The sequence below is a fragment of the Nerophis ophidion genome, linkage group LG28 (genome assembly GCF_033978795.1).
Source record: "Nerophis ophidion isolate RoL-2023_Sa linkage group LG28, RoL_Noph_v1.0, whole genome shotgun sequence".
Lineage (NCBI taxonomy): Eukaryota > Metazoa > Chordata > Actinopteri > Syngnathiformes > Syngnathidae > Nerophis > Nerophis ophidion.
Genome location: NC_084638.1, coordinates 23,555,526 through 23,568,379, shown reverse-complemented (window position 1 = coordinate 23,568,379; position 12,854 = coordinate 23,555,526). Strand labels below are relative to the sequence as shown.

The 12,854-nt window shown below is 42.1% G+C and overlaps 1 protein-coding gene across 2 annotated transcripts in view; it reads left to right on the top strand.

The window, feature by feature from the left end:
* The window catches only part of si:dkey-15h8.17 (uncharacterized protein LOC100034454 homolog), a 40,736-nt gene that overhangs the window by 3,928 nt on the left and 23,954 nt on the right, over positions 1-12,854 (top strand). For both annotated transcript variants that reach the window (XM_061891172.1, XM_061891173.1), the window contains exons 2-4: positions 3,121-3,627; positions 7,610-7,786; positions 7,877-7,991. In XM_061891172.1, the coding sequence (XP_061747156.1) occupies positions 3,121-3,627; positions 7,610-7,786; positions 7,877-7,991 (799 nt within the window). The remainder of the gene's footprint in view (positions 1-3,120; positions 3,628-7,609; positions 7,787-7,876; positions 7,992-12,854) is intronic.

Below are 12,854 nucleotides of genomic sequence, written 5' to 3'. Positions count from 1 at the left end.
GAACCATAACGAGCAACAATTAAACTGATTGAAAAAGACTGTGACGCTCAGCTTCTTGTAGATGGTCAATGGTGTATTTGCAACATGGTGAAGTCCAGGGAGTGGTCAAAGAAGTCAAGAGAGGAGGTCATTTCTCTTCATAAGAAAGGATATGGATATAAGAAAATAGCATAGACATTACACATTCCAAGAGACACAGTTGGGAGCATAATTCGCAAGTTTAAAGCTAAAGGCACAGTGGAAACACTACCTGGGCGTGGTAGAAAGAGGATGCTGTGTGCGTACAGTGGTGAAAACCCCCCGGGTAACTACAACAGGACATTGCAGAGGGGGGAACGCAGGTTTCGTCCCAGACAATAAGGCGCGCACTACGAGATGAAGGCCTCCATGCCAGAACTCCCAGGCGCACCCCACTACTGACTACCAGGCACAAGGAAAATAGACTCCAGTATGCCAAAAATCATCTGGACAAACCCCAAAGGTTTTGGGAAACTGTTCTATGGAGTGATGAGACAAAACTGGAACTCTTTGGGCCTATGAATCAACGTTATGTCTGGAGGAGAAAAAATGAAGCTTACAAAGAGAAGAACACCTTGCCTACTGTTAAGCATGGAGGGGGGTCAATCATGCTCTGGGGCTGTTTCTCTGCCTCAGGTACCGGGAATCTCCAGCGCGTTCAAGGCATTATGAATTCTATTTCCTAGCAGGATATATTAGCTGCAAATGTCATGAAGTCAGTGAGGAAGCTGAGGCTTGGGAGAGGTTGGACCTTCCAACAGGACAAGGATCCCAAGCATACCTCCAAATCAACATCAGAGTGGTTGCAGAAGAAGGGCTGGAAGACTCTGGAGTGGCCTTCACAGTCGCCAGACCTAAATCCTCTAGAAAAGCTCTGGTGGGACTTGAAGAAGGCAGTTGCAGCACGCAAGCCCAAGAATATGAATGAACTAGAGGCCTTTGCCCAAGAGGAATGGGCTAAAATACCTGTAGATGGTTGCAAGAAGCTTGTGTCCGCTTATGTATCACCTTTGAAGGATGTCATTACTGCCAAAGGCTGTTCTACTAAGTACTAAAGATGCATGGAACTAGGGGGTTGAATCATTTTGTCAATGAGATATTAAGAAAAATGTCCTTTTTTTATAATTTGTAAAATACAGTGTTACAATTTAAGTTGCATTTGTCTATTTGACACATCTTTATTTGATATGACTATAGACAAAATACAGAATAAATGTCCAACTTGCTAAAACACCAAAATTGTGTGGGGGTTGAATAATTTTGATCACAACTGTATATACGTTGAAATGAGTAAGCTACCTCTCCAATCAGCTAGGCTCAATAACCCCACGGTGGCGTTTTGGTGGATTTACTGAGTAATTTGTGAAACCGAAACAATACAAAAAGAATGCCATTGTAAGTTAATGACACTAACACAGACTAGGGATGCCCTGATCCAGGTATTACCACTTCCGATCCGATACCGATACTGGCCTATCCGAGCATGTATTAAAGTTTAAAGTTATTTAGCCTACTTAGTTGTCAGATTCATGTTGAAAAGGGTTTTAGTACTCTTGATAACAACTAGCTAGCTGAATTAGGTGAGTTTGAATAATACACAATGGTTGGTATTCAAGGATAAACACAAAATTTAAAAAAATATACATGAAAAACAGAAATTGCATCATTAAACAGTAAAAAAATGAACAGTATAAAGCGCAAATAATGCTGTAAACATTTAGAAAAAGCAAAACACACAAACAACCTGAGTGGAATAAAATGTCTATAACTCAGCATCAATACTTGCTCTTGAACAAGTGTAAACTTAAAAAAAAAACTCTCTACACACTCCTTTCAATTGTTTGCCCCAGTCGGGGGGGGGGGGGGGGGGGGGTCAAACAATTGAAGTCCAAGCATAATGGGGAGATTCTTTCTAACAAAGACGAACACTTCAAGATGCTCAGGTGTCAGCCTGCTCCTGTGTTCATCAATGAGTGCTAAAAAGCCTCTAACTCTCAAGAGTCATTAAAATGTCTTACAACTTTACCAACACGCTTGACTTTATTGTGGCATTTTTTGCACTCCACCTCTTCATCTTTTTCGTTTTGTAGGGTAAATTAATCCCACACCGCTGACATTTTTACCGTAACTTTTAATTCACACGGCCGTCTTAACTGTTAGAACACAGACCTGTGGATGTGTTAAAGGTGTGCTGGAAAATGCGGAACGGAGTTTAGGGAGCAGCAGAAGAGTGAAATGTATTATTTAAATCGGTGAGTTGGAAAACACGGACCAGAGTTTTTTTTTAAACTGGATCTGGATCGGCATTTTCCCATGCCTTGCCAATACACATTTTTTGGCAAATATCGGCGGCCGTTCTGATCCAAATATCGGATCAGGACAACCCTAACAGACACCCGTAAACGCGTTAGCTTATTGGCTAACGACACTAGCTCGATGACATTACAATAGCACGTACAAATATGCATGAAAACACTCCGACAGACACCACACATGGGACATTTTAGTAAGTAAGAATAGTTTTAGTTGCTTGGAGTGATGAATGAGGAATCCATACGAGTACAAACCCTATGGACGGCACTTCTACTTCCGGTTGAAAACTCTAGTCTAAACAGAGGGGAACCGCAGTGCCTGAAGTGAGTGAACTCGTCCAAAATATGGCGCCATAGCACAAATAATAAAACACCTATTCACTGTATTTGTTTAGTTTTTTTAAACATTTGTATTATGGTGCTAGCAAAGAAAAAACATTCATTAGCCACAGCATTTTATAAGCTGCAGTACTCAAAGCGTAGGAAAAAAGTCCAGAATTTACAATACTTACAGTAAAAACACTTTGTTGGGCGCAACTTCCTGGAAAAAGCTACTTCCGGGTTAGACAGCATACCATAGATAGCCTATAGATTACTGCCATCTAGTCATCATTATTAGCTTATTTTTAAATGTTACATTAAAACATAAAATGTTATTGTCAAACAATGTTAAGGACTGAAAAGTGGATAAAAATAAGAGTAAATCATAAACAGACTTTTACCGTTTATTTGAAATCCATACAGACATTTTTTGGGCTAAGTGTGTTTGTTTTGTTTTTTTATCCTGCAGACGTCCAGCAGATGATTGGTCGCCAAGAAGGACGTCCCCTTCTGCTACACCTAGGGGGCTCCACCTTGGAGCAGGAAGCCTCACAGTCCTCTCCCGTTAAAGAGGAGGGGGAGGAACTCTGGACCACTCAGGAAGGAGAGTGTCTTCAAGGGCAGGGGGAGGCTGAGCCCACCAAGTTTCCACTGACTGTCGTCTCTGTGAAGACAGAAGAGCATGAAGACAAACCACCTGAGTCCTCACAGCTTCATCACAGTCCACCTGAGGAGAAGATAGAGGTGGAGCCTTCAAGTAGCAGCTCAACACAACACTCTGTGGACCACTGTGGAAGATCACAAGCAGACAACTTTTTAGCCCCACTGTCAGATATTGACGACACAAGGTCACACTGTCCTGAAGATGAAGACCGGGACGACGCCCAGGAGATTTTGAGCAGCGATACGGACTCTGAAGGTGATATGTGGACTTACTCTGACAACAAACACTCTGAATCCCCTGAAAAGAAGACAGGTAAAAGAAGTTATACCTGCTCGGTTTGTGCTAAAAGTTATCCTAAAAGCAGCACTTTGACCGCACACAAAAGAACACACACAGGAGAAAAACCTTTTAGTTGCTCCATTTGCGCGAAAAGATTTAGTCAAAAGAGCCATTTGACTCGACACATGTGGACGCACACCGGCGAAAAGTCCGTTTGTTGTTCAGTTTGCGGCCAAACGTTTTCTCAAAAAGCGTCGGTCATTTTACACATGAGAACGCACACCGGTGAAAAACCTTTTAGTTGTTCGGATTGCGGTAAAGGATTTTCTCGAAAGTCCAATATGGCATCGCACATGAGAACGCACACAGGAGAAAAACCCTTCCGTTGCTCAGTTTGCGGTAAGGGATTGTCGGACAAAACGAATTTGGTGAAACACATGAAAACGCACACAGGCGAAAACCCGTTCAGTTGCTCATTTTGTGGTAAAGGATTTGCTCAAAAGTCCAACATGGTGTCGCACATGAGAACACATGCAGGAAAGAACTGTTAAAGGGGAACATTATCACCAGACCTATGTAAGCGTCAATATGTACCTTGATGTTGCAGAAAAAAGACCATCTATTTTTTTAACCGATTTCCGAACTCTAAATGGGTGAATTTTGGCGAATTAAACGCCTTTGTTTATCGCGCTGGAAGCGATGACGTCAGAATGTGACGTCGCCGAGGTAACACACCCACCATTTTCATTTTCAACACATTACGAACACCAGGTCTCAGCTCTGTTATTTTCCCTTTTTTTTGACTATTTTTTGGAACATTGGAGACATCATGCCTTGACGGTGTGTTGTCGGAGGGTGTAACAACACTAACAGGGAGGGATTCAAGTTGCACCACTGGCCCGAAGATGCCAAAGTGTCTGCCGCCAGACCCCCATTGAATGTGCCAGAGTGTTTCCACATTTGACCGGCGATGTTAAGACAGACATGGCACAGAGATGTATGGATAACCTGCAGATGCATTTGCAACGATAGTCAACGAAATCACAAAGGTGAGTTTTGTTGATGTTGACTGCCAGCTAATCGATGCTAACATGCTACGCTAATCGATGCTAACATGCTATTTACCGGCGGTGCTAAACCAGTAATGGAACAGAGATGTATGGATGACCTGTAGATGGATTTGCAACTATATAACGTTTCCTTCCACCCACATTTAATGCGAAAAAAACACTTACCAATCGACAGATTTAAGTTGCTCCAGTGTCACGAGATGCGAAAATCCTGATCGTTTGGTCCGCACATATTACCGGCGATGCTAACGCAGCTATTCGGCCATGCTATGGCTATGAATAGCGTCAATAGCTATTCGTTCAATAGCTTCAGTTTCTTCTTCAATACTTTCATACTCCAACCATCTGTTTCAATACATGCGTAATCTGTTGAATCGCTTAAGCCGCTGAAATCTGAGTCTGAATCCGAGCTAATGTCACTATATCTTGCTGTGGTATTTTCATTGTTTGTTTACATTGGCAGCACTGTGTGACGTCACAGGGAAATGGCCAGTGTCTTCGCAGAGAGCCGAAAAAAAGGCACTTTAAAGCTTTATTTAGGGATATTCCGAGACGGTAATATTTTGAAAAAAACTTCAAAAAATACAACAAGCCACTTGGAACTGATTTTTATTGTTTTTAACCCTTTTGAAATTGTGATAATGTTCTCCTTTAAGTGGCTTAGTTTGAGGTAAAGGTTCTCTGACAAGGTAGCAATTACCGTATTTTTGGGAATATGGAGCCCACTGGTATTTTGGCCGCTTTCACTAAATTTTAGTAGAAAAAAACGTTTTTCCATGTATTAGCCACACCAGACTTAAAGCCGCAGATTAATACGTTGTAAAAGGAGTTATTTACACGTAAATGTTTATTTACATACCTAAATTGTTTCCAAATTCTGTCTGTTACCCGGCAGTAAAAGGTCTGATCAAACAAAACAGAAGTCATCGTCATAGACCCACTAGCTGCATACGCTAGCTCTCCAATCAGCTAAAAATTGGTGAATTTATGAAACTGAAAATATACAAAAACAGTGCCATTGTAAGGTAATAATACCAACACAGACGCTCGTAGACATGTTAGAATATTGGCTAATGCTAACGGCGCTTTTTTCATTAAAATACGATAACGCGTACAAATATATATGTATGTATATATATATATATATATATATATATATATATATATATATATATATATATATATATATATATATATAAAACTTTGAAAAAAACTTCAAAAAATACAACAAGCCACTGGGAACTGATTTTTATTGTTTTTAACCCTTTTGAAATTGTGATAATGTTCCCCTTTAATGAAAACAATTGAACACAGAACATTATGGCCATTTGCAAAAAATAAATCCATAAAATAGCCGCACGCTTTTCTAGCCGGAGGGTTCAAAGTGTAGGAAAAAAGTAGTGGCTTTTTAGTCCGGAATTATGGTATGTGACACATAAAAGATAAACCTTCTAGTTGCTCAGTTCACGGTTGAAGTTTTACAACACACATAAGACCTTAAATGTTAGGGGTGTGGGAAAAAATCTATTCGAATACGAATCGAATCCGTTGTGCGATTCAGAATCGATTCTCTTTTTTATTTTAATCGATCTTATTATTATTTTTTTTTTTTTTTATCAATCCAACAAACCACTACACAGCAATACCATAACAATGTAATCCAATTCCAAAACCAAACCTGACCCAGCAACACTCAGAAATGCAATAAACAGAGCAATTGAGAGGAGACACAAACACGACACAGAACAAACCAAAAGTAGTGAAACAAAAATGAATATTATTAACAGCAGTATCACTAACCCTAAACCTCATTGACATTATCATTAGACATTTATAAATATAATAAGATAGAACAATAGTGTCACAGTGGCTTACACTTGCATGGCATCTCATAAGCTTGACAACACACTGTGTCCAATGTTTTCACAAAGATAAAATAAGTCATATTTTTGGTTCGTTTAATAGTTAAAACAAATTTACATTTTTGCAATCAGTTGATAAAACATTGTCCTTTACAATTATAAAAGCTTTTTGAAAAAAAATTTACTGCTCTGCTAGCATGTCAGCAGACTGGAGTAGATCCTGCTAAAATCCTATGTATTGAATGAATACAGAATTGTTTTGAATGGGAAAAATATCGTTTTTGATTCGAGAATCGCGTTGAATCGAAAATATCGATAAATTATCGAATCGTGACCTCAAGAATCGATATTGAATCGAATCGTGGGACACCCAAAGATTCGCAGCCCTTGTGTTCCTGTACAGTTTGTGCTGTAAAATATGAAATCTTAATGTCACACGTGGGAAGTCACCCAGGGAGTGAGGATTTGCTGTGTGGGAGAGACCGGAGTAATTTTTCCAAGTTAGCGTGCTGCTAAGAAGAGCAAGCTTTGACTTCTTACAACCTCACAGAGGTCGATTGGTTGAGGACAACATGGATGTTTTTTTTTCCCCTCACATTCCTTCTTTTGGACTACAGAAGTGTACATGAGTGACGGTGAAAAAGTGTTTTGTAGATTGTCTTTGCCATGACATCATTAATTAAATATTTACTGGGGAACATTTATCAGGCTATTTGGCTCACTCCTTTCCTTCCTCCTGTTTCTGCCTGCCACTGACATGTGTCTCTGTATGAAATAATACATTGAACAAACAGAAGGCAACGTAACAGTCGTTGTTTTTATTAGTTCACGTCAAAAATCGGACCATCGTCAACAAATTCCAAAAGAACTCATCTCAAACTTCAAATGCTGGGTTGTATAAAACAATCATTCAATATGGCGACCGTTTGTTTACCTTTACAGTGAACATGTGAGCATATTTTAAAGACTTGGTGGCAGAGTGCAAGCTGTTAAGTCAGATTTCGCTACTTCCGTGTAATCAAAGTTACATTTGACAATCTTCCCCCCTTTTTTTAATGGCACTATTTTTTTCCGTAACGGAAGCCGTAAAGGAAGCAGTCTGGTCCTATTTACCGGGCCTGCCTGATGACCTGCTGACTATTATACTCCACGAGGCCGGCGTGAAGTGCGTGGAGGATCTCCGCTTGGTGGAGGAGAAAGATCTGCTCAAATATCTGCAACCAACTCAGTGTCGAAAACTGCTGGATGGCCTCAAGCAAGGTAAATCCATTTCCTGTTTCAACCAAGCACGTTTGATTGATTGATTGATACTTAGCCTTGCATCTCTTTGTTTTTTTCTCTCCCTTCCAGGCTTTTTCCCTCTTCATCTGCAACCGGTCTCCCCAAGAACGCCGACATTTTCAAGCACACTTTCACACTCGTCCGGCAGTTCGAGCTCTTCAAGTTCGCTGGCAGGGCCTTGCAGGTAAGAACGTGTTTTGATATCGTATTTTCGGACTATAAGGCGCACTTAAAATCCTTTAATTTTACCAAAAATTGACAGCATTATAACCCGTTGCGCTTAATGTACGGAATAATTCTGGTTGTGTTTTTACCGACCTCAAAGCAATTTTCAATCAATCAATCAATGTTTATTTATATAGCCCCAAATCACAAATGTCTCAAAGGACTGCACAAATCATTACGACTACAACATCCTCGGAAGAACCCACAAAAGGGCAAGGAAAACTCACACCCAGTGGGCAGGGAGAATTCACATCCAGTGGGACGCCAGTGACAATGCTGACTATGAGAAACCTTGGAGAGGACCTCAGATGTGGGCAACCCCCCCCCTCTAGGGGACCGAAAGCAATGGATGTCGAGCGGGTCTAACATGATACTGTGAAAGTTCAATCCATAGTGGCTCCAACACAGCCGCGAGAGTTCAGTTCAAAGCGGATCCAAGACAGCAGCGAGAGTCCCGTCCACAGGAAACCATCCCAAGCGGAGGCGGATCAGCAGTGTAGAGATGTCCCCAATCGATACAGGCGAGCGGTCCATCCTGGGTCCCGACGAGCGGTCCATCCTGGGTCTCGACTCTGGACAGCCAGTACTTCATCCATGGTCATCGGACCGGACCCCCTCCACAAGGGAGGGGGGGACATAGGAGAAAGAAAAGAAGCGGCAGATCAACTGGTCTAAAAAGGAGGTCTATTTAAAGGCTAGAGTATACAGATGAGTTTTAAGGTGAGACTTAAATGCTTCTACTGAGGTAGCATCTCGAACTGTTACCGGGAGGGCATTCCAGAGTACTGGAGCCCGAACGGAAAACGCTCTATAGCCCGCAGACTTTTTTTGGGCTGTAGGAATCACTAATAAGCCGGAGTCTTTTGAACTCCGGTTTGCACTTGCACTTGCATGGCTTAATCTTTGAGACAAGCATATCCTACTGGCAGGATCAACCATATTTTATTTGGTATATGGTGAAATGGTAAGTTTGATAAGTAGATGGCAGTCACACATAAGAGATACGTGTAGACTGCAATATGACTCCAGTAAACAACACCAAAACTTTAAATGTTACGTTATATGTTATTTAAATGTTAAAATAAAGAACATTACACACGGCACTCAAAAATCTTGTCAAAATGTTTTAGTATGACTTTGGAGCCGCACTGCTTGATGGATTATCGGCCCATTACGGCTACCGTAGTCAGAGCTGGGTGAAATTTAATTAACATGGAAGGTACAAAAGGTTGGAGGTTAGTGAGGTGTAGTACCACTCAGACTTTACACAAAACAGCCATTCTTACGTTCCGGAAGTGGTGGATGTGATAGGGGGCGCCACCCAAAAAAACCCCAAGATTGGATTTAATTAACATGAAAGGTACAAGTTTCATTTCTGTGCCAAATGTTTATGGACACCCCACTTAATCCAAATCTGCAACGTAAGAATGGAATTTCTGGTGGAATGATCACTTAAAGGGGAACATTATCACAATTTAAAAAGGGTTAAAAACAATAAAAATCAGTTCCCAGTGGCTTGTTGTATTTTTTGAAGTATTTTTCAAAATTTTACCGGTCCCGGAATATCCCCAAATAAAGCTTTAAAGTGCCTTATTTTCGCTATCTTCGAAACCACTATCCATTTTCCTGTGACATCATACAGGGCTGCCAATACAAACAACATGGCGGTTACCACAGCAAAATATAGCAACATTAGCTCGGATTCAGACTTGGATTTCAGCGGCTTAAGCGATTCAACAGATTACGCATGTATTGAAACAGATGGTCGGAGTATGGAGGCAGATAGCGAAAACGAAATTGAAGAAGACATTGAAGCTATTGAGCGAATAGCTATTGACGCTATTCGGCCATAGCGTGGGTGTACCTAATGAAGTGGCCCATAGCATGGCTGCCTTATTAGCATCGCCGGTAAAATGTGCGGACCAAACGATCAGGACTTTCGCATCTTGTGACACTGGAGCAACTTAAATCCGTCGATTGGTAAGTGTTTGTTTTGCATTAAATGTGGGTATCTAGTTTCAAATGTACATACAGCTAGCGTAAATAAAATGTTAGCATCGATTAGCGTAGCATGTTAGCATCGATTAGCTGGCAGTGACCAAATATGTCTGATTAGCACATAAGTCAACAACATCAACAAAACTCACCTTTGTGATTTCGTTGACTTAATCGTTGCAAATGCATCTGCAGGTTATCCATACATCTCTGTGCCATGTCTGTCTTAGCATCGCCGGTCAAATGTGAAGACACTCTGGCACATTCAATGGGGGTCTGGCGGAAGATTTCTTGCCAGTGGTGCAACTTGAATCCCTCCCTGTTAGTGTTGTTACACCCTCCGACAACACACCGACGAGGCATGATGTCTCCAAGGTTCCAAAAAATAGTCGAAAAAACGGAAAATAACAGAGCTGAGACCCGGTGTTTGTAATGTGAAAATGAAAATGGCGGGTGTGTTACCTCGGCGACGTCACGTTCTGACGTCATCGCTAAAAGACCGGTAAACAGAAAGGCGTTTAATTTGCCAAAATTCACCCATTTAGAGTTCGGAAATCGGTTAAAAAAATACATGGTCTTTTTTCTGCACCATCAAGGTATGTATTGACTCTTGCATAGGTCTGGTGATAATGTTCCCCTTTAACTGTTCCCATCAAGTGTAACAAATTATAAGATACCGTGGTGACCCATGCATTAATAACAGTAACCCGTTTTCCAGGTTGATTTTTGCTATGGCTACACCCAGTTGCTCCAGTCAACCTACAGACTCTGCTTCATCCGATACTGCACATACAACTAGAAAATGTATCCTACACGTGGACCAACACGGAAAGCAGAAACAAGCGGACATTTTGCTGTTCAAACCGAAGCTGCGTCCCGACGCAAGCCGATGAAAAACTTTGATAATTCCAAGTACTACCGTATAGTTCAGTCACTTCCATACGAAGCAGACAGTGAGCATGGATGTCATCCATCCATCCATCTTCTTCCGCTTATCCGAGGTCGGGTCGCGGGGGCAACAGCCTAAGCAGGGAAACCCAGACTTCCCTTTCCCCAGCCACTTCGTCTAGCTCTTCCCGGGGGATCCCGAGGCGTTCCCAGGCCAGCCCGGAGACATAGTCTTCCCAATGTGTCCTGGGTCTTCCCCGTGGCCTCCTACTGGTTGGACGTGCCCTAAACACCTCCCTAGGGAGGCGTTCGGGTGGCATCCTGACCAGATGCCCGAACCACCTCATCTGGCTCCTCTCGATGTGGAGGAGCAGCGGCTTTACTTTGAGTTCCTCCCGGATGGCAGAGCTTCTCACCCTATCTCTAAGGGAGAACCCCGCCACACGGCGGAGGAAACTCATTTCGGCCGCTTGTACCCGTGATCTTATCCTTTCGGTCATGACCCAAAGCTCACGACCATAGGTGAGGATGGGAACGTAGATCGACCGGTAAATTGAGAGCTTTGCCTTCCGGCTCAGCTCCTTCTTCACCACAACGGATCGGTACAACGTCCGCATTACTGAAGACGCCGCACCGATCCGCCTGTCGATCTCACGATCCACTCTTCCCTCACTCGTGAACAAGACTCCTAGGTACTTGAACTCCTCCACTTGGGGCAGGGTCTCCTCCCCAACCCGGAGACGGCATTCCACGCTTTTCCGGGCGAGAACCATGGACTTGGACTTGGAGGTGCTGATTCTCATTCCGGTCGCTTCACACTCACGGATATCATGTCTTTTGCAATAAAAACTTCACGGCAGTCTCACATGAGAGGAATGTTGGAACAACTGAAGAGACACCTAGCTGAAAACATCTGCGTTCTGCTATAGAATTCTCCCAAGAGCCTTTATCTACATCTGTGTTTTCCCTAAAAAGTGCCTTTTCTGTTATAAAGCAAGAAAAAAGAAAGGTATTTCAGAAGAAAGAGTCGGGGCTTGTGAAACAAAGCAAGCTGAAGCGACTATCAAGGCCGCGGCAAGAGGGAAAAAAGATAACAAACTCCTCGCTGTCATATCGAGTGTTGACTTTGTAGCGAAGAAGGTCATGTACCATCACAGTTGTAAAGCAGCCTACATAAAACCCCCCAAACCAATTCCAAAGGGTGAAGAAAACACTCATCATGGACTTGAAGGTATCTATTCATATATTGAGAAGTTGGTCATCTTGAACAAGAGACCTGATCCTCCTGACTTCAGTATATGCTCAGTATTTAGAGATGTGTGAAGATGTTGGAGAGATCCCTATGACAACATCCCAAAAACTGTTAAAAAACATACTGAAGAAGTTTGGAGAGCGTCAGAGAGTACAGGGTCAGTCAGCGAAGAAAATGGGGAGCATTTTGTATGCAGAAGGAGTGGCTGAGGAGGCACTACGACTTGCATATGACTATGTATCTTCACCTGAGGCACGTATTCGTAAGAATGGCTGTTTTGTGTAAAGTCTGAGTGGTACTACACCTCACTAACCTCCAACCTTTTGTACCTTCCATGTTAATTAAACTTCACCCAGCTCCCAGACTAACAAGTATTACTATGTTGTGTGTAGAAGGACCGCAAAATGGCACCCATTAGCAGACATTGTATCTGGCGTATTTTTTTACAATATTATGCAAAACCAAACTTTCTTACCTTCTGGTACCTGCTGATGTGTATTTGGGATCTGCATAAGTCCTGAAAATGTGCGCACTTCCGCCACTGTTGTCCGTGCCGATTATGTTGTTGATAAGCTTATTGTTTTTCTCTATCTTCTTGTTATGGGACATTAATTCTCCGCTGTTGCCATTTCTAATATAAAGTAGCGTAAAGTTCTGACTTATATTTCGCTATAGAAGCGGTAAAAA